The sequence below is a fragment of the Rousettus aegyptiacus genome, unplaced genomic scaffold, assembly GCF_014176215.1.
Source record: "Rousettus aegyptiacus isolate mRouAeg1 unplaced genomic scaffold, mRouAeg1.p scaffold_m13_p_10, whole genome shotgun sequence".
Classification (NCBI taxonomy): domain Eukaryota; kingdom Metazoa; phylum Chordata; class Mammalia; order Chiroptera; family Pteropodidae; genus Rousettus; species Rousettus aegyptiacus.
Genome location: NW_023416285.1, coordinates 38,744,781 through 38,772,518, shown reverse-complemented (window position 1 = coordinate 38,772,518; position 27,738 = coordinate 38,744,781). Strand labels below are relative to the sequence as shown.

Below are 27,738 nucleotides of genomic sequence, written 5' to 3'. Positions count from 1 at the left end.
TTTATAATGAGTTTGGATGATGTTCTGGGTGGTTGAGTTGGCTGCATCATTTCTGTCTATAGATCTGAAATTTAATATTCCTCTCCAGAATATCAAGATTATCTTGCTGATTATCAGCTGAAGGTTTTTCATTTTCTCATTCTCTAAGTTGGTGTATTAATTCTGAATTTATTTCTTCACAAGAAGAAACTATAACAGTAAAACAGCAACTAGTAATAAAAATAACATCTAGTATATTCTTGAACTTCTGACAGCTTGTGTATTATAATCTTTACTTTGTGAACAGATAAATCTTTATAAAGTCTATGCTGAATAGAAAAGGATATGAACTACTTTTAATCTCTAACAACCATTTTTAGTTCTTAAAGTGGTTATATACCAAAATTAGTAAAATTGGTATATAATTATGCCAAAATAATTATACTTTAAACTATATTTTTAAGGGCAACATAATATAATTAATTTTATTTTTCAGTAAAATTATCCTTTGAATGAATTTCAAGATGGATATATATATTAAATATCTGCATTTAAGAAAGGTTATTTTAAGATTTAAAATATATTTGTGGAGATTATATATATATGTATATTATATATGTATACATATATATATATATGCACATACACACACATACACACATCAGGTTAGATGATAATCATGACTAATCAGGAATTAAAAAACTAACCTGGTGAATTGGTGGTGGTAAATGGTTACATTTCATCAGTGTAAAATTAGTGTTGGTTAATAATTTTTTTCTTGAATATAATGATAAAGAAATCAAAATGTTTTAATTATTAGGTGATTGCATCAAATTATTTTAAAAACATCTATGCCCATATTGCTATATTTTAAAGGATGCCAGTGAAAGGAGATATCAGAAATTGGAATCAAATATTTTGTATTCTACTATGAGTTTGTATCAGGATTAGTTCAAAATTGAATGTATCTTTCTAGGTGTAATGGGGAGAGGATATTTCATACTTAGTGCTGAATCCAGCTATTTTACTCTATGAAATATTAATTACATGGTCTTAAGGATCAGAATCTCATTCATGGTACTTTTATGGGATAAATAATTTGGTCATCATTGTATTTCATTTTCTTGGTTGCATAGAAACATAGAATGAAATGCACTTCCATCTTTTGACAATCGCATCCTGAGGCTCTGGTTAAATATTTCTATTATAATCTTACAGTATTTTTAGCCTTTCAAATTCAGGTCTAGTTCTGCCATAGCTTTCAGATATTTTTCAGCAACATACTTAACTTTATTGGCTGTTTAGGCAGCCTGAGATGTGGGGACCTTGAGACTTTAATATTCACCTTTAAATTATTTAACTTATGACCTTAGCCAGCTAAAACTGGAATCACTGGATAAAACACATCTCTAATAATTAGAATAATTGTAATAAAACAGACAGGACTACCATCGTTCATCTTAAAATTACAATATTTAAGGTTATATGATTTAGTATAGAAGTTTGAAACATTTTTTAATTTCTAAAGTCAATTTTCCCTCTCTCCTTCCCTCTCCTCCTTTCTTTATAATTGTCATTAGAGAACTTAACGTTAATAATTATCATTACAGAACTAAAATTGTCATTTGGCTTATAAAACTCTTGAAATTATTTTCACTACATTGTTTGTAAATAATTGTTGATCTCAAGTTTTTTCATCTACATATTCCAAAACACATTTTTAAATTAGTGTTCTTAATCCGATCAAATATTTTCCTTTAGAGATATTATTAAATAAGTAATGATTTCTTAATGCTAACTCACAATAACCAATTTATTTAGTTAATATAACAGCAACATCAATGATCATATTAACATTATCTCCTGAATATACATAACTTTGCCTCTGTCTTGAAAACCCATTCTAAGGTTCAACTCAAAATGTGAGGGAAATTTTCCCTAATTCCACAATCTTACCTAGCTGGAATAGTGATTTTCTCTTTTGCACTCAATCAGAGGAACAGAAGTAATACTCTCAGGGAGAAGAAATACATAGAAGTGAAGAAAGGATGGAGGCATCTATACATTCTGGCATTCTTTAAAGTTGTTGAGTCTTATCAACTATGTTGTGGTAGGAGCAGAGGAGATAGCCCCATGGGTAAGATAGCTCTCCCTTCATCTTTAGGAGTATTTCAGATTAAAAGTATCTATAGTTGGATGCTACCCTAAGTTTTTGAGGCATTGAATTTAATGAATCCAGATCTTCAATATTATTGTGTGTCCAGACTCACTGCTATCCCTACCTCCCACCCCATCCGACTTTGAATGAGAGTTTTTCTTGGCGTAAGGCTCTATCCAGCTGTCAAGAAAGAACATTAGGGAGGGCACATGAGACCTCTCTTAACAGTTTGGTAGATTTATGTCATCAGGTATAGAAGTCATGGTGGCAACAAATAGAACACTACCAGAATTTGTAGAGTACTGGACTTAAAATTAGTAGTTAAAGACACAATATAATCTTTTTTTGTACTATATATATCTTTTGTGTTTGCTTGAACAGTTGTTATCATATAAGTTTTGCTGTTGAGGAAACTAAGACATAAAAGTAAGGTGGTGAGGGAAGGGAGGGGTGACTAGATGGAACACAGAGGATTTGTGGGGCACTGTTGTATGATACCTTAGTAATGGATTCATGCTATTAGACATTTGCTCAATCTCATAGAATTCAGAGAGAGCATTAAAAGTTTGGGAGAAATCGGGTTCTTCCATCAGTGGTCTTTATACCATCTTAAACCTAAGACAATATCTTTTTAAATTCTGTAACATTCTAGCTCACGGCTTAGGATTCCCCAACATTTTTACTAGTTGTTATTGATATTTTTTGGTGTGTATTTCTTTAATCTTTGATGCTCTAGTAAAAAATGTCTTGAAAGGCATTTTCTAACTCAGAAAGAAATTCTCTTTCTTGAATTCAGAACTGAGGAAAAGGAGAAGGAAGAAAATAACAGAGCTGTTATTGAAAAAGGGAAGCGATAGGATATAGGTCAAGGAAATGACAGTTTGATGTCTTTAATCGCTGGTTGGCAAGGCAGGTGTTTAAATACTTTATTGACTCTCGGATTTTTCATAAGAGTGGGTTTATATCTGTGAGAGTCCATGTTATGGTTAAAAATGCATAGCGCATAGCCTGCCAATTTTCCCTCCATTGCCCATGTCACACATTATATTATGGCATTTTTTACTGCTGAGCTTGGATAGACATCACAACTATTCTCAGTACTTCACTCCAACTAGAACCACTCATTCAGTAATTTAAGTTGGGCTTTAGATGAAACTTGTTTCCTATTTTTGTGTGGTATAATCTAGCCATTACTGGAATATATACAATTCAGGTGAATGTAAAGATATATTGATGCTTGCATTCTGCTGGATGCACGTATTCTAAAATCCTCTGTAATAAAAATAGGTAGACTATATGAAATAGTTTCTATCAGTATGGTGTGAAGTGGAGACAATTATTATGAAAAGAGCGTGGATCATATGACAGCCTACTATGGAAGCTAAAGTATAGACGCTCAAGCTAGGGGTTTACGGTATTCATTATATATTGAAAGATGAAGCCACATAGCAATGATGCCGGGAGAAAAACAGTTTCCTGGGAAGATGTTGGAATCCCCAAGATGAGGTAAGGAAATAGTATAGATATTGAGTGAAAGATCTATCAACTGTCTGTGGCATTGCCATGATATAAACAAATCTAGTGTTAGAATCTTTTTCTGTTTCTTGCTCCACTGTTTACATGTGTGTGTATGTGTGCGCCCTCGTGTGCATGTGTGTGCGTGTGTGTGTGTGTGTGTGTGTGTGTGTGTGTTTTATTATGTGAAAGTAGCTGGAACATATCGGGACACACCAGACAGGATAAATGGTTTCTCTTTCAACTAATATGCAGACAGCCACACCTACCTACCTACCTGCTGTTTCCAGTGATTAATGTGATCCACTTGGCTGTAATAGGATAAAATGTTTTAGGAACTCACTATCTGGATGTGACTTGCTCTTCGAATTAACTGTGGCTTATATTAATGTGTGCTCTGAATGAAAATTGTGTAATGTTTTTAAATGTGGGTATGTGGCTTACGAATGATGGTTAAATAGTAAGAGCTTATTGTGAAGTTAATCTTTGACATTTTCTCTGCCAAGACAATTTAAGCAAAGAATCTAAAATTTTCATACTATATAAAAATGATGAGTCACGGGACTTTTTTTACAAGTAAATGTGTATCAGAGATGAGGACAAATACACGTCAGAAGCCCATATTAATAAAATATGAAGTAAAAAGGGATTTGCTGAATAGCTTCAAGTAAATAACAAATTCTAAGGAGTTGGTAAGAGGAGAATTACAAACTCACCAGTCTCATTGAAGTGTTTTTTATATTTAATTTCAAGAATCTGAGGACCGAAGGAGTAAAGCCACTATCCCAAATCCTGTGGACAAATTGCAATGATGAATCTTATGGCTTTCAGAAAATATTTCCATGGAAAAATAATGACGTCACATTTTCCTTTTTAATTACAAGTACTAATTGAACCCAGCACTAAATAGTACTGCAACTTTTCATAGAAGGAAGACAAGGAATAGGAGGGCTCTGCTGTTTCTTCTTATGAACTCTCTCAATAAATGGGCCTGTGTTTTAAGAGTTGAAGTATATGGACTCACACAGATAACCAAGAAAGTAGAAATCTAGAAGGTAGAAATTAGATCTAACCTAGGTCCTCATTCACATGTATATATAAATTTCCCAGCTAGCTTCCTATTTCTTTCAATGAGAGTTTCTAGAGTGTCTCTCTGCCGAGTTAGAAATTTAGAATAAGGAAGCCAGGCTTTCCTGACACATGAGAATGTCTTTAACCTATTAATCTAAATATTTAATTACATTGGTTTAAGAACCATTGGGAGACTTCCAATATAGTAGAGATAAAGCTCTAGAGTTACATTTCAGCATAGGTTATTATCTTAGCAGTTCCATTCCTGTCGCTTTACAAATCACAAGCTCACATTGCATAGCCCAGTATTTGTTCACATACAGTTATTTAAAATCGAATAGGCCAAAAACATTTGAAATCATACTGATTTATACCTATATCTGTACTATTTGCCAACTTGAAAAGTATTTTAAACACATTAGTCTCATTTTAGTTTACTAAATAAATCTAGTTGTATGGTATCATAGATGTTCAGACTTTCTTGAGTATTTTTAATTGTTTTGACCATTGCTGATTTAAGTTACATAGCTCCCTTGCCATGCCTCCACGCAAGTAATGCTTTTTATTCATTTCTTAATGAGAAAATACAGAAATAAAAACATAATTATGCCTAGTAAAGCAATTAATAGGAATGAATCATTGATGTTCTCAAGTCTGTTTTTTCTGTTAGCTTTTTTATTATGGTGTTTGAAAATCTGAAAACTATGAATAGTAACCAGTCCATTCAAAATACACATATAGTTAATTACATACCACTTATAGTTTCTTCATGATCTTGAACTTTTAAACTTGAACATAAGCAAAATTGTATAACTGGGAGAGCATTAGTTAATTCACTGAAAAAAATCCAACTTGAGTCACCATGGGAATACCCATGACTGACTTGCCTGTTTGGCAGCATTTCACTCTCATCATTTTGATGGGATAAAACACTATATTTTCAAAAGGCACTAAGGATGACTGAGCAAAGCATTCTGTTTTCAATAGTGCTAAGCTCAGATACCAGTATATGAAATCCATATTTATGTCTGCAGTTTTGGAGAACTAAGAACCATATGGTATCTTAGTTTTATACTTCCTGAATCAGCTTAATTGCATCTGCATACCAATTAGACTTGAATAAATATGTTTGAGTGCTTTTTAGTTGTTGATATTTTGTTATAAAGCTTTTACTCCAGTTTCGCTGAAAGCATTTCTAATTGTACTTGGTCTATTAAATGGCTATTTTATATTAATATACATTATATGCCATTTTATTTCTTTTTATGCCTAAGAAGAGCAGTATTTTGTGTGATTATTAATGTTAAAATTATATAAAAAGTAGGCATTCCCTCTATGAACTAGTTTAAATTGTATATGTAAATATATAATACATGTGTACATACATTGTATATACAATTTATTAATAGTTAATTTCTATAATACAATCTAGAATAGGAATGAACTTTTAATTTGTTGGCATTAGTGTTTTTAAAGCATTTTAAGTAGTTAAATAAATATGAGTATAAATATTGAACTGAAACTTGAGATTTAAACACATTGAAATAATTGTTGCTTCAGATGCTCATTTCAAGTTATCCAAATTACTTTATCAGCAGACCTCTGTTTAAAATTCCAAAATATTTTTCAATTCAATAACCCTATACACTGCGTCCTTGTTAGGTTACTATAGAGGCTGCACTCTTTATGAGCTCTTGGAAATGACTATTTAAAGGGGTTGTGTAATTCATGGAGAAGACTTTATGTATGAGTTACTGTATTTCACAAGAGTCTGATTAAGGTCCATTATTCTATTTGATTTACTTTTAGATTCTCTTAATGCTGATAATAGTTTTCTGTCCAGAAAAAAGGGAAAGGTAAGCAGTAAGTGATCAAAATTACATCAAAGCATTTGGTATAAGTAAAATGATTGTCACACAGCATTGGTGTAGGGTTGCTTTCTCCTGTTTTGAAAATAAATAGCTTTGCTTTACCTGGATATTTATTTTTCATAAATTTCTTCCCTGTAATCTACTGTATATAACACTGAGAGACCATTATCTAGTGATAATATGTTATTCTACTGACATTATCTTTTAAGTAAACTTTTTAGTGATTCATCTTTCTCATAGAAACTCTGATACTTCATGCTGTCTTGTAATTTAAAAGGATCCCATAACTGGTGTGAATTTAAAGTCGGATTCCATAGCGCTGATACTATGGATTATGTAAGGGGTTTCCAACACCTGGGTGCACAGCAAGAGGTGAGGCACGGTTAAGTGAGGGAAACTTCCTCTGTATTTGTAGCTGCTCCCCAGAACTAGCATCACTTCCTCAGCTCCACCTCAGATCATCAGGCATTAGGCATTAGATTCTCATAGGAGCACCACCGGTCTTGGTGCAAAAATGGATTATGTTACATTTTGAATAATTATGTTATGTTACCTTATTACTAAGTACTTGCTATTAAATAGAGTTTATGGTTTTCAAGTTAAATCCATTTTTTTTATTTACTCTTTTTCTTTTTTTCTTTTTTGTATTTTGCAACTTAATTGTTTGGAAAGTGAAATGAAGGCTTTTTGATTTCAGTTAAGTTGATAATTAAATTTCAATAATGTCAAATAGTGATTAATTTGGTTCATTAAAAATAATTATAGAACTCTCTTATAGTTTATGTCACTCACAAATTCCTTCATAGATGCTTTATGTATTTTTTTCTAGTGATGAAGGTTGACATAACACAAGATATAATTAGTTTATATTTAAAAAACATTATTTCTTAGGCTGGGTGAATTTTGAAGCTTTAATCAATTTAAATTCAGTGAGCCCTTATAATAGACATATTTCTTCAATTTTGGACAGAGGCATTTTGCCCCAGAGAAAAACTTATAACATTCAGAGATATCTGCAGTATAATCCCAAATCTTTTCTTTATCTCATTTTGACCTTACTCATTGTACTTATGTTTAGTCACTAAACTAGTATAGTTCACAATACACACAAACCCTATATACATATGGAAAATGTTTTTGTTGTTGTGGTTGTTGTTGATTGGTTTCTTTATCTAGTAGTTCTCAAAATGTGGTCTAGGACCAGCAGCATCAGCAACATCTGGGGACTCGTTAAAAATGCTAAATCTACTATTTCAGATCTACTATTTCAGAAACTGGAAATGAGATCCAATATCTGTGTGTTAACAAGCCCTCCAGGTAATTCTCATGAACACTCAAATTTGAGACTACACTTAAAAAAATATAGATGAATTGAAGAGTTAAAAATAAAAATGAACTCATATATATTTGAAGAAATAATAGGTAAATTTTCACCTTCTCTTAGAAAAGATAAAACATTTCAAAGCATAGAACACCGAATAATAATAAAAGATGTGAATATTTCAGATTACAACATTTATTTCAGATAAAAACATTTGCACTGTAAAAATAAAAAAAACAAATTAAGAAAATATTTAAAATAAATATGATAACGAACTATATTCTCAATGTATAAAGAGAGCTAACAAACCAATAAGGAATAAAAGAAAACACCCAAAGAAAAATAGAAAAGGAACACAGAAAGACAGTTTCTTTATGTGATTCTTTGCTGTGTTTTCTGTTTTTAATTTCTGATTTTATTTTTTAATTAAATGTATTGAGGTGACATCGGTTAATAAGATTATATAGGTTTCAAGTGTGCAATTCAATAATAACATCATCTGTATATTACATTGTGTGTTCACTACCCAAAGTCAAATTCTATTTTACTTTTAAAATGAAAAAAATTTTTAAAGAAATTTTATATTTAAAGTCTTAGTTTGCTTAGTTTATCACTAAGTGAAAAGTGAATACCTTTTTTATAAAATGTACACTATTCATAAGCAAGACCCAAATTTTCCAAAGCTTATGTTTGGCAAGAGGATAAAAATAAAGAAATTACTGGAACCAAGAGAAAATTTGCATTTACATTATAATGGAATAAAAAAATGATCTTTTATGAGTTAAAAATCATGTTCCTAGTTTTTGTTCTGCAATTAACTACAAGTGATTACCTCATGTTATCCTCCAGATTCTTCCTTGGTTCACCTGGATCAGTGGTGTTCAATCTCTAGCATGCCTCAGAATCATCTAAGGGTCTTGGTAATACATAGATTGCTAGGTGAGACCCCCACAAGTTCTTATTGAGCATTTTTGGGGGTGTGGCCCGACAATTCGCATTTTAATGATTACCCAGGTGACTGTAATGCTGCTGGACTGGGAACTATACAACAGATTACGGAATAATATCGTTTCATTCAATGTTGTTTTGTTATAACATTGATGAGGAAAAATAAAAAGTTGATTCCCAGACCAGGGCCACCATCAACGTGGAGTTTGCACATTCTCCCTGTGCCTGTGTAGGTTTTCTTCAGAGACTCTTTTTTTCCCCCTGCATCCCAAAGATGTGCATTTGAGGTGAATTGGTGTGTCTGAATTGTCCCAGTCTGAGTGTGGGTGTCTGTGTGAGTGTTCCCTGCCAGGGAGGAGAGTTCTGCACAGGGGTGGGTTCTGACCTTGAGCCTTGAGCTGCTGGGAGAGGCTCCAGTCACTTGCAACCTTGAACTGGAATAAATGTGTTGGAAAATAATCGTCTTACATGTTTTTTATTAATCTTTCCTAAATGTATGTGTAGTTTACATATTTCAGTTTTTAAGTTTAGAAGTGTTTTGAGTGTTTGTGTAGAAGTTTGGTAATGTTTTATGACCAGAAAAAATGCTGTAGGAACTTAACTCTTACTTATATCAATTAGCCTATGGTAATATTGTTTTCTTTAGGTCATTTTGCTTAAAGTTACAGTTTAAAAGAACCTATCAAAGTTGTTAAGTCAGGACTTACTGTACTTTAAGAACGATGGGCTTCCTGGCTTCGATGATCTTCATTTAGGTCTAGTGCTTTATAGTTTCCATGACCTAATGACAAGTAGATGAGGTGAGAGAGAAAAGAGAACAGCATCCTTAGTTTCCTGCTTGAAACAGGATAGACTTTTCAATGGATGTTTTCTGAATAAATGAACTCCTCAATTCCTTAAAATCCTCAAAATATTATGAAAACTCTGTCTCATATTTTCATGCTTTAGTTCGAGCCTTTATTAAATTTCTTTCTCCAGTCTACATTTTCCTTTCCTCTCAGAACTATAATTGCATTTATAGTCAGTAGCACAGTATCATTCACATTTGGCCTCTGTTTCTTTTATTTTAGTTTAATGAGATTATAAACTTCTGAATGTCAGGGAGCAAGTCTGTATTTTTTTTTTTTTTTTTTTGCATTTTCCCTTTATGCCTAGTGAAGATCACCCCCTTTGTAGGAGATTTTAATAAAGTATACTGAACCATTTACTTGTAAACATTTATATGCTTTGGAAATATCCTATCTCTATGTCAATTCTTCATCCTACTTTCTTGACTTGATTTCTCAAATTGAAGAACTACAGAGAGGTGCTCTTACTCTGTCTTCATGACATCAAGTGAATTAATCATTGCAGAATGGGAAAGAGACATCTTGAGGACAAATAAATGTAGTGTGATAAGACACTTTTGTCTCTGGTGGCTGCAACCTTAGTGTGCTGCTCTACCTACATGTTTTACCTAAAGTAATTTATGGTAACTCCTTTTAAGAAATACCATCCAACTGTTAAAACATTTTCGAAGAGTTGATAACATTACATATGTTATGTCTTTTTTGAAGAAAGATACATTACATGTGAATTTTATTTCAATGATGTAAAATATACTGAAAAAAAAAAAGTAGGCAGTCCTCACTCATTTTGAGACACATGAGATTTAAGTACCACAGGATTGTGCAAAAGGAACTGTCCCGTATACACACGCTTTGGTTACCAGTGCCATGCAAAGTGAAGACTACTGCATTTAGAAATAAACTGACAGCATCCCATTGATAGGATTGAATGCTTTTCATTTTTTATATTTTCCTTATTCTTTATATTTCAAAGATTTTCTAACTTTGAAATCTGAAATGAATTTATATATTTAGAGGCTATGTAACAGGATCTTTTTGCATTTTCTTTGATTCTTCTCTTTCTTGAACATCTCACATCCCTTTCATTAGCAATCTTGTTGGTGCTGCCCATGAGGTGACCAAGTGTATTGCCTTATTGATTTATATTACAGCTATCCATGCTAAACCACCATCATTTCTTTGAACTATTGCCATAGTTTCCTAACTGGCCAGCTACTCCTGCAATTCCTCCTCTACAAAGAGGCTGTTGCTTATCGATGGCTTTTTCTAGCAGTTGGAGTGAAATCCAAGCATGTCATCATGTCTATGAGGCCATACAGGATCTGGCCCTCTGCCTTTCTGACTTGCCTTATCTCATACACTCATTCCCTTAACTCACATTGTTACCTGGTTAGACCATACGCAGGCCTGCCACAGAGACTTCTACTTGATGTTGCCCCTGCTCAAATGCTCTTCCCACTGATCTTCATTCACCTGAGGTATCCCCACCTTCACACTCTCCCCCTTTAATTTTTATTTCATTATTGATTATTTTTTTACGTGACATATATCACTGTCAGAGATTATCATGTTCATTTGATTTCTTGTTTATATTCTGTCTCCTCCACTGTAATACTTTATTCTTTTTTTGAATTCTCTGTGCCAAGAAGAGATATGGTTCCCATTTTTTAATTATTGAATGGGTGACTGCACTGAGCACTTTGTATATGCTAGAGCAGTGGTATTCAGACTGCAGAATACTAATAACTCAGTGTCTCAGGGACTGCTCCTGGCCTACGTAGATATGCATACCTTTAAGAGAGTTAACTTCTCAATCTTCAATTTCCTCTTGTGATTTCCCATACTTTTTTTTTTTCCTTGAGAAAAGCTTCTAAGGTCAATTCATCTTCTCCATCTTACCTTCCACAACCTCCCACTTTACAAAAAAAAAAAAAAAAAAAAGAAAGAAAGAAAGAAAGAAAGAAAGAAAGAAAGAAAGAAAGAAAGCTAACTTATCACCTTTTCTAAGTCTTTCTAGGGTGTGTTGATTGTCCAGTCTCTAAAAATCTCCAGGTTATCAATTAGATGTTTAATTCCTCATGGGCTCTCTTGAGAACTTTCTAAAAGCTGGAGATGGTGCCTTATTTCATAGGAGCAACATTCTGAGTCATTCTCCTCTTTCCTTCCTCCTTTTTCTGTTATATTCTAAAAATGACTAAGGTAGAATGTTGACTTGAGAGTATTAACAGTAATGATTTAAACCTTTTCTTCTTCTGAGGACTCTTCATTGGCTGGTTGCTTTGACAGTGAGGATTGCTTTTGCTAATTAGATTATAATAACATGTAGTAACATAACTTTACTTTAAATTGCCTAAATATGCTGCTTGACAATATTAATGAAAATATGTTTAAGCACATATAGTGTATATAACATGTCAGGAAACATATCTTTTGCCATATTAAACAAATGGAAGAATTGTTACTCATTGAATTTTAAAGTGTGGTAAGGATTATATAGATTTTAAATTACTTTAGTAAAACAGATTTGTAATTATTGTGTTAGAGAATGTGACCAACATAAAATTATCCAAGTATCAGCATAAATACACTCCAATAGAAGAGAACTACAAAGAGAGTTGATATTTCACATAGTGTTAAGGTTTATTACCTATATCTTTCCTCATTTCCAGGCTAACAGTATAGTTCTTTACCCTGAGGTTTTATAGAAGGATATTATCCTGCTTGTCCAAATGTATACTGTCTATACTTGTGGCTCACATAGAAGCAAATAAACCATATTAAGAGAACATTCTGGAAAGGGTGCTGCATTAATAGTTTTGAGGCGTCAAATCTGAAGCATCAAATTTTTGATAGATTTCTATTTAACATTCTGAAAATCTAAAAGTTGGATACACTTTACATAATTTTGTAATAATAAAATTAGCTAACATTTATTGTGTGCTTATTCTGTATTGGGCACAGGTCTAAGCACTTCAGCGCATATTATTAGCTCATTTAATCCTCATAATAGTTAACTCTGTTATTCTAGGTGCTATTTATTTCTCCATTTAACACATAGAGGGAGATTAAGTAGTTGATCCACAGTTAATGAGTGCAGAAGCCAGAACCCAAACCCAGAAAATGTAGATCCAGAAATGTAATCTATACATTATACAGGAAAAAAACCAGTGTGCGATATTAAGGTATTCAGAAGAAAGCTTAAACGTGTATTTTGAGACAATTACCCTTATTTTGTGATTGTTTTGTTGTATTATTTAAGCATTTATATACTATACACTATGTACTATAAAATATATGCACGGTGTTTTAATACTATTATGTGATTTGTCTGCAGATGAAGCCATTAGGGCCCTCTGTAGCTTATTCTAGTTTCTGGTAATCTTTTGTCTGTTGTGTAATATGCTTTCTCCATTCTTTTTAAGCTTGGATACGTGCTTCTTTCTTTGAAGAATTTATCATGAATCACAAAATGTTCTTAGGTTCTAATTATGCCCTTGTTTAATATTCAGTCTTGGGCATGCAAATGTTGACTTAGTTAAGTCTGTAGGATGCCACAACTTTATCTCCTTTCCTCCCTTTCTGTCTCTTTTGCTATTGAACTCAAAATTCTGTACATTCTTTGCTAGTGTGTGCATTTTTTTTCTGAAGAATTAATGTTCCCTTTGTTCTGTTGTGATTGGAGAGTCATTTAAAACTGTCATTGGCATACTAATTTGTAATACTAAGCCACTCACAATTATACATTCTTAGGGCAGCAATAACATTAAGAATATTATTTAATATTATATAAAATTATTGTCATTATATCTATTTTGTGCATTCAGGCAGAGCGATGCAATTTCAAAATTCGTCTTCAGCATCAGAAATACCTGGATTCAAATATCGACTCTTCCTCTCTGATCCCAAATTTGTTTATCTGTTTAAAGTAATATGGTAATTTTGATGATGATGGTGGTTATGATGATGTGATGATGATGATAAGAAGAAGAATATGATAAGAATTACAGTGTTGGAGGAGAGCTGTCTAGGCACTGGACCACCAGAAAGACCAATAAGCGGATCCTAGAGCAAATTAAGTCTGAAACATCAATGGAGGCAAAAATGACAAACTAAAGCTGTCCTACCTAGGACATATGATGAGAAGGCAGCGTTCTTTGGAAAAGACAATACTGTTGAGGAAAATAGAAGGCAGCAGGAAAAAGAGAAGAGTAAATATGAGATAGATCGACTCCATGAAAGAAGCTATAGGTCTGAGTCCCCAGTTGCTGAGCAAGGCTGTGGCTGACAGGATGTTGGATATTACTCATTTCATAGGGCCGCCAGGAGTCAGAGCTGGCTCAATGGCAAGTCACACACACGAGAATAATTACAGTTATTTCAGAAAGTTTTTAGGAGAATTGAAATGAGATAATTTATATACTCATTAAATATGAAGTCATCCCTTCTAGTGAATTTGTGACTAAGTATTTTTTTTTTAAAGCCAGAAACGGGAAACGAGAAAACATTATGTAAATATAGCTTCTTGAAAAATAAATATTTTAAAGTTTTACAAAAATGGAAACAATATTCAATTATATAGATATATTAATACTTACAGAGCAAGGGTCTTTTTACTTATTTGAAATAAGGACAAGTCTCTGGCAGGGACAGTCTCTGCTTTTATTTCATTGGATTAGAGTTAATTTTGTTATCAGGAACACTGAATTCCATAAATGTTAGTGCAGCTACTTATTTGTACGTCTTTGAATGAGTTCCTTAACCAATATGGATTTCCATTTCTTCATTCCCGAAAAGAAGTCTACACTTCACATGTAAAATTCTACACAGTAGTTGTTCACCAAGGCAGAAGTCCTTAAGTGTTCGAGATGCAAAATCTCCATCTAGTGGCAGCACAGAGCAGGCACATTACCGTTGCTCTCAAGTATAGCTAAAACAGCCCATTTGATCATAGGTTCTTCTCTCATGAGTTTATTCTTACTAGTTATTCTATCAAATTAACAGCATATGATACAGTATCAACTCAAGAACAGTCAGGCATTCCTTATAGTGGTCTTTGATGCAGAACCATAGTCTCATAAAACAACTTAGTAAGTTAACAAAGTTTAAAAGTTTTTTTTCAAGTGAGAAATGAGCTAAATTTATTGTTCCCTTTGTAATTGTAGTACGTGTTAGGTAATTCCTCCTAAAAATAAATAAAGTTTTAAGTCAGAACAATACAAATAAAATATACTTTATTATATTTAATAAAATCTACTTTTAATTGTATTTTATGGATTTAGAGTAAATCTTTTAATCATTGGGTTAATATTGGGATTTTCCACAAATTTAAAATTTTTTTGAAAGAATCAAATAATTTTAATCTGATACTATATCAGAGGATTGTATTTTTTAGAATATGTTAACTATCAGCCATGCCTTCTTTCTTAGATTCCAAAAACTGTACCCCTGTTCTAATTCATTAGTTACAAACCTCAATGCTAAATGCTAAAAGAAAATATGCATATAATTTGGTTGAGTTTATTGATTACATAAGCAAATACAATATACAGGGGAAAATATAATATTTCTAATTTTATCATTTAACACTGCATTCACACACTACTTTTGCTCTCTTTTTGTAAAATACAAATATCTGTAGTTGTATTTTTTATAATGCTAATGGAAGCACATTAAAGAATGTGCTAATTTTCATTCAGTCATGTGTTGGCATGGAGTACAAATTCTGTCAGAACCATTTTTTAAAAAGGAATCATATTTGTCACCTTTTTAAGTGTTGTCTTTGAATACAACATAATTGTTTCAGACTTTCAAGTTAAGAATTGAAGTCTTTCTTCAATTCAAAAAGCAACTTATTTTTCTAAAATATTATTTGAAAAATCAAAGATATAATTTCAAATGTACCTGAAGACTTTAATTTTTCATTTACATAAAAGACTTTGTGAAGTTTTTGATAATTAACTGCCCAGTAAATTTTAAATTAGTTCTGAAAGTTACAAGAAAAAAAAAATTGATTTCATTGTTAAAGAAGACGATCTCCTTCACCCTCTGCTGATAGGTAAACGCAACTGCAGGATTTTTATTACATATTTGGTCCTTTATTTTTGTAGTGAAGAAAATAAAATGGAAGGCAAATTTGGTCATCTTAATATTTAGAAAACAAATTAATTATTATAAATATCTAAAGGAAGCATGCATTTTGGGTCAAGAAAATATAAAACAGCCTGTCTGGTTAGTACATACCTTGAAAAGAATGGTATAATGGCATCAATTTATTATTAATGAGAAAAAGTCATAATGCTGCATTCTTCCATATCATCATGTAGCTCAAAATTAGCCAACTGTATAGAGTAATCTGTGATGGTTTAATGTTTGTATTATGGAAATACCAAAATGTTCAAAAGATTATAAGAAACTTGAAACAAATTATTTGTGTCCTCCCTATTACTGACAATATGTAGATGATCATGTGGTAAAGAAATAATGAAAGCTTATTTTTTTAAGAAAAAGGAAATTGCTTTTAATAGTGAAACTAAATACAATTTCAGTTGTTAGAAAAGTAATTCTCAAGTTATAAACAGATACAGTTTGGGCTGACAATCGCATAAAATATGAATTGTAGTGTTAAAAATGTAGGTTCTTGAAAAAATAGCCTTTATATTATTGTTAGGATTCTTAACACTTTCATAGGTTTTATTTATTTAAATATATTGTATTAAAATACAAAAAAATTATGGTGGTTATTAAAACAGTCAGAATTGATATTAGTATCTGTCATATTTGATCACATTACTTTTAGAAAAAACATTTTTTTTCAGGTGCTCATTCTTTTTCTTCCAGAGGCAACTACTTCTATAAATTTTCATGTACTCTTTTTAACACACTTACATGCTTATAACCTTCAACATTATGCAGTATTTTGATAGGCCATATATTTTTATACTGCCTTAATTTAAATTTTTAGAAGTTTTTATTATAAAAGTAATTCATTAATTTGTTCTCATAGTTAAAACTTCATATTACATATAATAATAATGTTCTCAATGGTGACATCCTCCAATACAAAGGCCCTCTTCAAGAATAACCACTGTGCACATTTTGAAGCACATCCTTTCAGATTTTTTCCTATGCATTTAGACACATGGATCTGTAGAATATTTATTATTTTTAAAATTTTGTAATACATTTCTAATTTATACATATCTTTTATTATCAAAATACCTTGGAATCTTTTTTGTCAGCTCATTTCTTTTGTGTTATATGTTTAGCTCTTATATATTATACTGTAGAATAGATATAGCGTGTTTTATTTTTAAAATTCTGCTATTAATGGACATTTATGTTATTTTAAATTTTAACTATTATAAGCCAGCCTTGACTATCCCAATACATGTTTTTTGTGTGTGTGCGTTTTTATACTAATCTAATGCTTTAATGCTTAAAAGTGAAATTATTTAATTTGTTATTTTGACACATAAGTTTCTAAAATGACCTTTACAATTAGGACTTCTTCCTAAGTATCTATAAGTACCACTTTAGTCACGCAAACTTGATGTTATTTAGTTTTAAAATGTTAACTGCAAAGTTCTATCGCATGGCTTTTCCTAATTAATAATGGAGTTGAATATTTGTTCATATGTTAATTAGTGATTTGTATTTATTCCAGTCTATATTCTTTGCTACTTTTTTTCCTTTGTGTTTTCTGTTTTTAATCAGCTTATAAAACTATATTATATATTCATTGATTGCTAATGGGGTTTGTATTATATTTTCATAGATTCACTGGTGATTTATATTTCTTATATTTATATTCTTTACTCATTTATTTTTCTTTCTGTCTTATAGATTTATAAGAATTCTTTATATATTCCAGATATCAATTCTTTGCCTGTTTTATATGTTTCAAAGATTTTTTCTCATTCCTTAGAGAAGTCTACAAATGGTCGACTGGCTTGGGGATACAAAAGACTATCTAAGTTAGTGCTCTAGGTTCCACGGGATCAGCCTGGGTTAGCTTTTCCCCCGTCCTACCGTGCCTTTTTATTTCTCCCTTCTAAGAGTAATTCTCTAATAAATTGTTTATTCAGGCTCTGCTTCCAGGAAACTGATCATTTTTTTTCTATAATAATATTTAAAAAACAAAACTAAATTTTCAAATGTAAGATATGATTATAAAAATACTAAAATTGTTATTTGTTAACAAACATATACTTTGAAATGTGTGCCGTCCTCTTCTGAGTGGTATTGCACTGTGTTGCATTAATATTGGCATTACTTAACAAATTTATCAAAATCATCTTTGGGGAATTGTGTTCAGGATCTGAGACAGTTTTTGAATATGCATAATACTTTCAGGTATTTGCTCTTTGAAGTCTGAGTTATTTTGTTGACAATTAAAATCTAAGACTGAATAATTGAACTCAATATTTACTTAATAAAAAATTTGAACTGGACTTGTAGTCAGAAAGCAGATCAACGTGGTCAATATTTTGGGTCAAAAACAAGCCATGGTTGAATAAATTGTAGGAGACAAGTTAAAAAGTGTTTGTAGTATTGGCTACATTGTTATTTATTCAGTGACTAGTGACAGACAGACAAACAGACAGACAGACAAATTCCAGGGCCTACTCACATAGAGGTACTGCTGCTTCATAACCTTTCTGTGCTGTTCAAGATTGACTCAGAAAATGACAGTGTTAGTCAACCAGTAGACAAAATTAGAACTTCTAGCTGAGAGATATTAGGTAAGTTATAAACTAAATTAAAATACATTTGCTGTGAAGTAGCACAAACATGGTTAATTGTTCCTCATAAATAAATTATAATTATTAAGCATTTATTACATACTTGACCCTATACTAAGTGCTTTTTGCATTTGTTTATTTGATCCTCACAAAAATTTTTTAAGATAGTGCAACTATTATCCTCATGCACAAATTCAGGCTCAGAAGTTTAAGTAACTTTCTAAGCCACTCAACTCTTATGTGTAGATCTGAATTCAAGTCTAGATATTTTTGCATCAGAGTCCGCATTTTTAACAGTTATGCATTCATTGCATGTAAATCCCAGAACTATAAAGTTCTTTAAATAGAAATGTAATCTCATTTATAGTTACAGGAAGATATGGCTTTTAGACTTCTTCTTTCGCTACTAACTGCCGTCTAATTTCTAGCTAAAATTCTTTCTCTATTTTTCTTTTTTCTCTGCTGTCACTTCTGGTCACTGAAGAACTAAGATCATTTCTGGCTGGGTCTCAAGATTACATGTCTTTTTAAATATGTATCACGATCCATGTCCTTCCATTATTTTAGACAAGGAACTCATCTGCTTCCCTAAATCCTGCTAGAATCATCTCTTTGAAAGGTATTCTCCTTTCCTACTGTAACAGTTCCCATTATCATGCTAATTTGGCATCTCTCACTCTCTTTTTACCTAGCTAATTGATTTATACAGATCTTATCAGGGGCAATCTATCTCTGGTTATGTATCATCTTTAGGGTTAAATCATTTATAGCAGTCAACTATAGGTAGATATTTCTGATGTAATCAATTAATTGTATTATTTTCTTTATTGAAAATAAGTGTGTTCAATGTGGCTAAATTATATGCAAATTTAATAAATTGTTAATTGAATCTAGTATATGATTTCTGACTCTACCTTTTGCTGATATCATTCTTTTCTCTGTGACTGATCACCCACTTCATCCTGATCACTCATCATTTTAATATGTCTCCTATTGTCCTCACTGACCCTACTGGCTGAAGTGGCTCTTGGCCATATCGTGTAGGTGATTTATCACTTAAAAATGCTTCCATTAGTTCCCCATTCATTTAAGGGAAAACAATAAACTATTTTGGAAATACATTTAAGGGTAAATTATGTCATAAAGTAAAAGAATGTTGAGGTGAAAATTGCATGGCCTTTATAATAGAAAGAGTCTGTATTGGAGGGCTTTCTAGCTTGAATAACCTTAACAGGTGTGAGCTTCATTTAAGTCTGTAGTTAAATGACATAGTTAGGTGATTGTTTTGGAAATTTCTTCAAGCTATTATCCTACTAACTGCTGTCCAATCTCTAGCCAAAATTGATAAAAAATGATCAATGTCCTTTGATACATTTACGTATGAATTATTTTTGGCCATTCCTTACTAAAGTTGAAAAATTGTTACCTAAAGAGTATTTGTTTCTGCGAATTTTCTTTTTTCAATTTCACCATCTATCATAGATTTTCTTTTCATCATGATCATTTAGGCTCTATTCAGTTATTTTCTGAAATCTTTTCTGAGAAAGAGTAGAACTGGGACAGGATTTATCTCATGCAACATTCCCTGCAAACATTTCAAATACTGATCATTGTTTTTAAATTCCGATGAAATGTATACTTGGGGAGGTTCATAATAAGGGGTAAGAATACCGATCTCAAATTTATATACCTTCTCTAGAATATTTTAGGTGAATTTTAAAATAGAGTGATTGGGGCAGATTTTGATAAGTAACTCGTTTTCAGAATCACTCTGTGTATGTACTGTACCACCATGCACCACTTATTTGAATGCATTTCGTCGAAAAGAAACTAACTGCAATACGCTTTGTACCAGGCAGTGTGTTGTTTTTTTCCTCATATTGCCTCCAGGGTGAGTCTAGTTAGGCACTGGATTTGAAACTAAAAAATGTTTTTTTTTTTTTTCTATTTGCATGTGTGTGTAAAAACATCTTTTGTTTAGTTTTTTGCCATAAAATACCATCAGTTTTGGGAAGAGACAAAAGATATTTAGGACTATCTTAGGTGTGGGATATCAGGTGACTTTTCATCTTTGGCTCATAGAGAAAAAATATGAGGGCTGCCCAAATTCTAGGAAAATATTTGAAAAACATTGTGAAAGAAAAAGTGCAGAGTTTTCTTTTCTTTTTCTTTTCTTCTCTCTCTCTCTCTCTCTTTTTTTTTTTACTTCTTTTACCTGCACAAACAGACATACCTATTTGTATATAGGGTAATCAGTTTCCAAATGATAGCTCCAAAACCCTGCAAGATTATTTTATACCTTTGGATAATGCCTTTGGAATCATGAAAGAAAGTGTATTTTTTAAAAATATTTCTTACTTCTTTATTGTATTTTAATTTTATTCTTATTTTAAATGGGTAACATATTAACATTTAACGTAAGCCCTTGAACTAAAATCCATATCTTCCTCAGCCCTGCCAAATAAGAAATTTCCCTCTCATTTTATTTAGAATAGAACCACCATATGATATCATACTCTATTAAGGACAGTGATTATGTTTGTTAAGAGATCACTGAGTAAAATACTTTCTGGGAGTTTTTTGTCTTTTTTTTTTTTTTTAATTCTGGTACTAAAGAACACTTGGTGCTAAACACACAATGCAATATACATATGACATATTAATAATTGTACACTTGAAACCTATTTGATTTTATTAACCAGTGTCACCCCAATAATTTTAATTAAAAAATAAGAAAAATAAAAGAACAAAGGATACCATTTATTCAATTGAGATCAAACTGAGTTTTACAGCATTTCTAAATGGTCAGTATGCATCTGTGTAGTAGTATTGCCTAAAAGTCAGTATAATTTTTTGTTTATTTATACAGCTTTAAAAGAGTATAATTAGAAGACACTCTATTTGTATATAACACATTTGTTTTTTTCCAAAGAAAACAATGTTCATGATAGTAAAGTCCCTTGAACAATTAGCACATCTAGTTCAACCTATATAATTTTTACAACCTGTTATGTTTAAAGTGACTATGACTTCTGAACCAAGAAACATTAAAAGAGAATAAAAAAAATATGTTTATCTGATTTGAAAATTTGTAAAAAATGTGAAAAAAAATACATACAATGTTTGCTAAGGGATTAAAGGTAATTATTCCAATTGTAACAAATTATAATAAAAATAAAATTAACATTCGAGTGTTGTATTTGTCTTTCATTAAGAGGTTGAAGTCGATGTGATGATACTGTTTTATTAAACTTGTTCAGCATTGTATTTTTGTAATGTTCTTAAATGCTAATAGATTTTAGGTTATTGAATAATTTTACAGTTTGAAAAGCTTTCACTTAAATTAAAATCTCTAAAAGTTGTAATTCAACATAATTAACTTCAAAATTATAGCATTTATTTTATGGTAGTGAGACAGAAAATATGTTTATATGTGTTTGAAATACTGATGTGTTCAAGTTAAACTTAATTTTCTGAAATTCGTTTACTCTGTAGGGTTTAATTATGTACTATATTAGGCATTGGGATCACAAAGCAAAGCAGAGGTGGCCTTTTCCAAAAACAAATTTAAAGTACAATAGTAAAGTCAGATAAATAAACAGATGTTTATTATAGAAAGTAATACTTGGGAATATGTAAAGGAAGAGTATTACATACAAAATGGAAGAGGGCGGGAAGTGGGGATCAGGGATGGCATCCAGGAAGGGATAATGTTTTTACTTAAAGAAATTAGGAAAAATACATTAGTAGCCTAAATGTATTATTTGTACCCGATGGGAGTCTGGTCATTTTTATTAAGTAGTTAGGAAGAGGAATAATTATTGTAATTTTCTGAAATTTTTTATTAGTTAAGTTCTTTTAGTACTCCCTAAAGAGATATGGAACAGAGTCATTCTTTTGTTTTAAATGCTTATACAAATGCAAGAAATACTAAAAAAGGCCAACACATATTTCACTATACATAAATTCTGAATTTTTTTCAATAAGAATGATAAATATCATGACATTAATGCATTGAAAGCTATAAGTTCATCACCAGCTGCAAATCGTTATGGCTGGCAATGCTCTAATTAGACCAAAATCTTCACTTGGCATTGACTGGAAATAAATATTGCATATACATGAAAAATCACAGCTGAGAATGGTGTTAATTAAAACATTGCTCTAAGGGCGGGCAACCAAAATGGCATAGATCATAGAGGCTTTGTTCATCCCTCTAGCGACAAATCGAAGTTGTGATGGAAACAAGGAGCAACAGCAAGGAAAAATCACCTAGAATCTTGATGAGCAAGCCATACCACTAGGGAGAAATCCAAGAAAGCACCCTGCAATGGCAGAAGGCAGGATAGGGCAAGGACGCGGGGCTACAGTTGAAAGCTGCGGCAGTGGCAGAGACAGAATCCTCTTAAAGGGGCCGCATCTGCGAGCAGATTTTCACGGTGATGGACCTGCTCGCTCTGAGCACCAGTGCCGATTTGGCTGTGCACAGAGGCACTAGGGACTTACTGGGAGACATTGTTGAAATGAAGGCTGAGGTGAGACTCGCTATCCACAGAAGTCCCTGTTGAGCCCTGCCCCCTCCCAGTGCACGGAAACAGAGCCGCCATTGCCATGAGGTCATCGAACTGGATAACAGAGTTAGTTCTGCCCAGAGGATTCTCTGAAACCCCACTTCCCCCAACTCGGGGCCCCACCCAAGCCACATCCAGTTTCATCCTGAATGAGTCAGGTGCTCCTTGATGAGCAGTGCCTAACTAGACTCACCCTGGAGGCAGCTGGCCTCAGTTTCTGGTGTGGCCTTTTGAGGCTGAGCCCCTCTCAGGACTATGCCACTGGACACCACCTCACAAATTCACACTAATAAGACTGGGAGACTTAGGAGCTTTACTTAGTACATAGAAACAGACATGGAAGGACAGCCAAAATGGGAAGACAAAGAAGCAGAAAATATATGAGAGAACAGAACAAAGATCCAGATGTAATGGAATCAAGTGATCTAACAGATGCAGAGTTCAAAACACTGGTTATAAAGATTCTCAATGAACTTTTGGGAAGTGTAGATAAATTCAGTGAAAACTTCAACAAAGAGATAAAAAACAAATATGGAAATGGAAATTATAAAAGGAAGCTAGTCTGAAATGAAGAACATATTATATGAGATGAGAAGTATATTAAATGTAATAAATGAAGGAATAAACAGAGTGAATAAAGAAAAGGATCAAATGCCCTATTTAGAGGATGGGAAAGCCAAGGACACTCAATCAGAATGGCAAGAGATAAGATGCCAAGACTATAAAAATAATTTAAGGAGCACATGGGGGACTATTAAGGGTCCAAATATCCATCTGATTGGCATAACTGAAGAAAATCAAGATGTCGAATAGCTGTTTGAAGAAATAATAATGGAAAACTTTCCTGACCTGGTGAAGGAAATAGACATAAAACCCCAGGAAGCTCAGAGAATTCCAAAAATCAGGGATCCAAAGAGGCTCACACCAAGACATATCATAATTAAAATGCCAGAAGTTAAATATAAAGAAAGAATATGAAAGCAGTAAGAGAAAAACAGATAGTTACTTATAAGGGAAACCCGTAAGATTGACAGCTGATTTCTCAAAAGAAACTATGCAGAACAGAAAGGCGTGGCAAAAAATATTCAACAGTATGAAGACACGGGATCTACAACTAAGAAATAAAAAGAACAAACTAATCAAAAACAGACTCACAAATATAGCGGACAATTTGGTGATGGACGGAAGGAAGGAAATTTGGGGAGCTGGGAGAATGTGGTGAAGGGTTAAAGAAGTACAAATTAGTAGTAGATGGATGGTCACGGGATGAGGAGCATGGAATAGGGAAGGCAATTAGAATGAATACATTGGCTAGTTGGAGGGTCAGGGGAGGGAGGGAGCAATTGGGGGGGATCATTTTACAAACTATATAGATGTCTAACCAATGTACTATATACTTGAAACTAATTAAAATAAATTAAAAAATTAAAAAAAAAACAACTATTGAGTGAAATAATGAAATAAAATATAGTATTTATTGTATCCACTTTGGAAAATTTAAGTTGGGAAGAAAATGAAATATTTTCAATTTGTGAAAGACTGTAAGACCTAAAATGTCTTCGTTTATATTATAAGCTTTCTTTACCCAGAGCCTTATGAGAATACTTAAATATTTTAGAAGTGATTCACACATCATTTGATTTAAATTCAAATTCAGTGAGTGTAATTAAAAGTCATCCAATAAAAATCATATAATGCAAACCTGTTAGATTTTATATCATTTAGAACAAAATATTAAATAGTAAATATTTATGAATTCATATGTGAAAGAAAATATTTTTCATTTTTTATCACATCTTCAAGGATGTGAAAGTATTTTAATTGAGCAATCTTATAATTGTAAGGATGATAAAATGGAGGGCTCGTCATTTTATGTAGTATTTCTTATTGTTTAGTTAGGTAGTTTGGGTCGCAGAAAAAAAAATAAAATGGAACAGAGCCTGATTCAAGTTGACAAACAGCGTAAATATTACAGTTAAGGAATTAAATGAAATATAGAAGCAAAGCAAAAACAAAACAGAAATCAAATTGTTGCACATTTTGAAAACAAGTGAAAAAAGCCATTAGTAGAATAGCAAGATTGACCATACAACTAGGAACCCCTGGAGTGGAATTGTATCTGGGCCTTTAGCAGCATAAGTTTTGGCTCTTCACTCTAATGAAAGCAGCATGCACCATGTCAATTAGGAGCTGACCCTGTGGTTAGATAGGCTTCTTATTCTTAAATGACATTAGGCAAGTTACCTTTCTACTGTAAAATGTCCATAGTAATATTATCTGCTTCTATAGTCAGTTAGAAGCATTAAAAGAAATAATCTGTGTAAAAGTACTTGGTACATCAAAATTAATGAACTGTAGTTGCCACCTTCTCTTCCTTCTTTTTCACCATCAGCACCCTTTTATTAATTTGGCTAAACAAACAAACAAACAGACAAATAAATAAACAAACAAACCAGAAGAGGAGAAGGTGGCAGCTACAGTTCATCAACTCTGATATACCAAGTACTTAATATGGTTCAAACATTTTCTATGATTCTGCTTCTCTCAGTGTGTATTTTTGTCTCAACATTAACAGTTGAATTAGCTTTCAATCAAGACTTTTCTTCAATTCATAGTTGTGGTTTCCTTATAAATTTATCTTGTTTATAACTCTACACTGTCTCCTTTGTGGTTTAGTTTTCTCTGCCAATGGCATTCTATCAAAATGTCTGAAATTAAACTCCTAGGGGAAAAATTCATCTGAATGACTTTTTCTTTGAGCAGAGATTCTGGTGTAATTTCATACCTTAGTCTATGATTCTCTTAATCTCAGCTCAGTAACTTGTCAAGTCTTGTGGTCTCTCTGGCTCACAGAGGCAATGCTGGGACATTTTGTTTTAGTATAAACCTAATTGTATTCCATGTTCTGAAGAGCAATGTTTTGTTTTAAAACATCTTATGTATAATTGAATTCTACTGACTTACTCTTTTCGTTTTAACTTTTCCAGGCTGCTAAGTTGGCTATCGCAGTGCACGCCTTGGAGTCCCAATGGGGGACTCCGGATCAAGACGATCTACCCTGGTTTCCCGGTTGCCAATATTCAGAAGAAGTATTAGCAGAAGACATGATTCCCTTCCTTCTTCACCCTCCTCCAGTAATACAGCTGGTGTCCACAGCTCCTCTCCTTCCAGCACTAACTCAAGCTCAGGTAGTACAGGTAAACGCAGGAGCATATTTCGTACTCCTTCCATTAGTTTTCACCATAAGAAGGGGAGTGAACCTAAGCAAGAATCTACCAACCAGAACCTTAGTATTTCAAATGGTGCTCAAGCTGGTCACAGCAGTATGCAAAAACTGAATTTGGAAGAACATATTAAAACCAGGGGAAGACATTCTGTTGGTTTTAGTAGTTCACGAAATAAGAAGATAACAAGATCTTTGACAGAGGATTTTGAAAGGGAAAAGGAGCACTCAACGAATAAGAATGTCTTTATAAATTGCCTAAGTTCTGGCAAAAGTGAGGGGGATGATTCTGGATTCACAGAAGAACAAACTCGCCGTTCTGTTAAGCAGTCAACAAAGAAGCTGCTTACTAAATCTTTTTCATCTCACTATAAATTTTCTAAACCAGTTCCACAGAGCCAGTCCATTTCATTGGTACAACAATCTGAATTCTCACTAGAAATTACACAGTACCAAGAGAGAGAACCTGTATTAATAAGAGCTTCTCCATCTTGTTCTGTGGATGTAACAGAACGGGCAGGAAGCTCTTTACAGTCTCCAATGCTTTCTGCTGATCTCACCACAGCTCAGACACCTTCAGAGTTCTTAGCCTTGACTGAAGATTCTGTGTCTGAAGCAGATGCATTTTCTAAAAGTGGAAGCATGGTATCCCACTGTGACAACCTTGGCCACAATGATTCTACCTCTCAGATCTCTCCCAATCCTGCTGCTGTTACAAAGACAATAGACCTTATGAGTACTATTCCCTGTGCAGTTATGTCTCCTGGAAAATATAGGTTAGAAGGTCGGTGTAGCACTGAATCTAATTCCTTACCAGAAACCTCTGCTGCTAATCAGAAGGAAGTGTTATTGCAAATCACTAAATTGCCTGTCATGAATGGGAGTGACTCGAAGACTCACCTATCAGCAGATACTCAAGGAGAAGAGCAAATGATATTACAAAATGGTGAAATGATGTTGGCAAGTAGCTCCCCAAAGAAACTTGGATTTTATGAACAACATAAATCAATAGCTGAACGTGTTAAAGGGATCCATCCTATTTCAGATTCAAGGATAATACCTTCTGGTGATCGTCACATTTTTAACAAAACATCATATGGATGTGATGCAAATCCTGCCAAAGGTATGCTGTTTCTTTGTATTATAAATATAAATTATTATAATTTATTCAATTTTCTTACTCTGTCTCATTAATGGAAACTACATTGTCCTCATTTTTCACTCTCTAATATTCTTTCCTATTTATAATTTGTTTAAAATCTTTTCTATACTTAAACTTATTTTAATTGTATTATGCTGAAAATGAAATTTAGCAATATCATGCATTTTTCTCAGTTGTATTATCCAGATTCTGACTCTCAGAAGAAAGTGGAAGGAAGCCCATTATATTTGCAATGTGGTTTTATTTAAAGTAAGGACTCTTTTTTTAGAGTTTATGATAGAGTGTTGGTATTTCTTGGTTTATGAAATGGATATAATTTAGCTAAAATTA

General features: G+C 32.5%; 1 protein-coding gene across 7 annotated transcripts in view; it reads left to right on the top strand.

Moving 5' to 3' along the window:
• CCSER1 (coiled-coil serine rich protein 1) overlaps positions 1-27,738 on the top strand; it is a 1,108,427-nt gene that overhangs the window by 111,532 nt on the left and 969,157 nt on the right. For all 7 annotated transcript variants that reach the window (XM_016161106.2, XM_036226729.1, XM_036226731.1 and 4 more), the window contains exon 2: positions 26,011-27,369. In XM_016161106.2, the coding sequence (XP_016016592.2) occupies positions 26,052-27,369 (1,318 nt within the window). In that variant the 5' untranslated portion in view covers positions 26,011-26,051. The remainder of the gene's footprint in view (positions 1-26,010; positions 27,370-27,738) is intronic.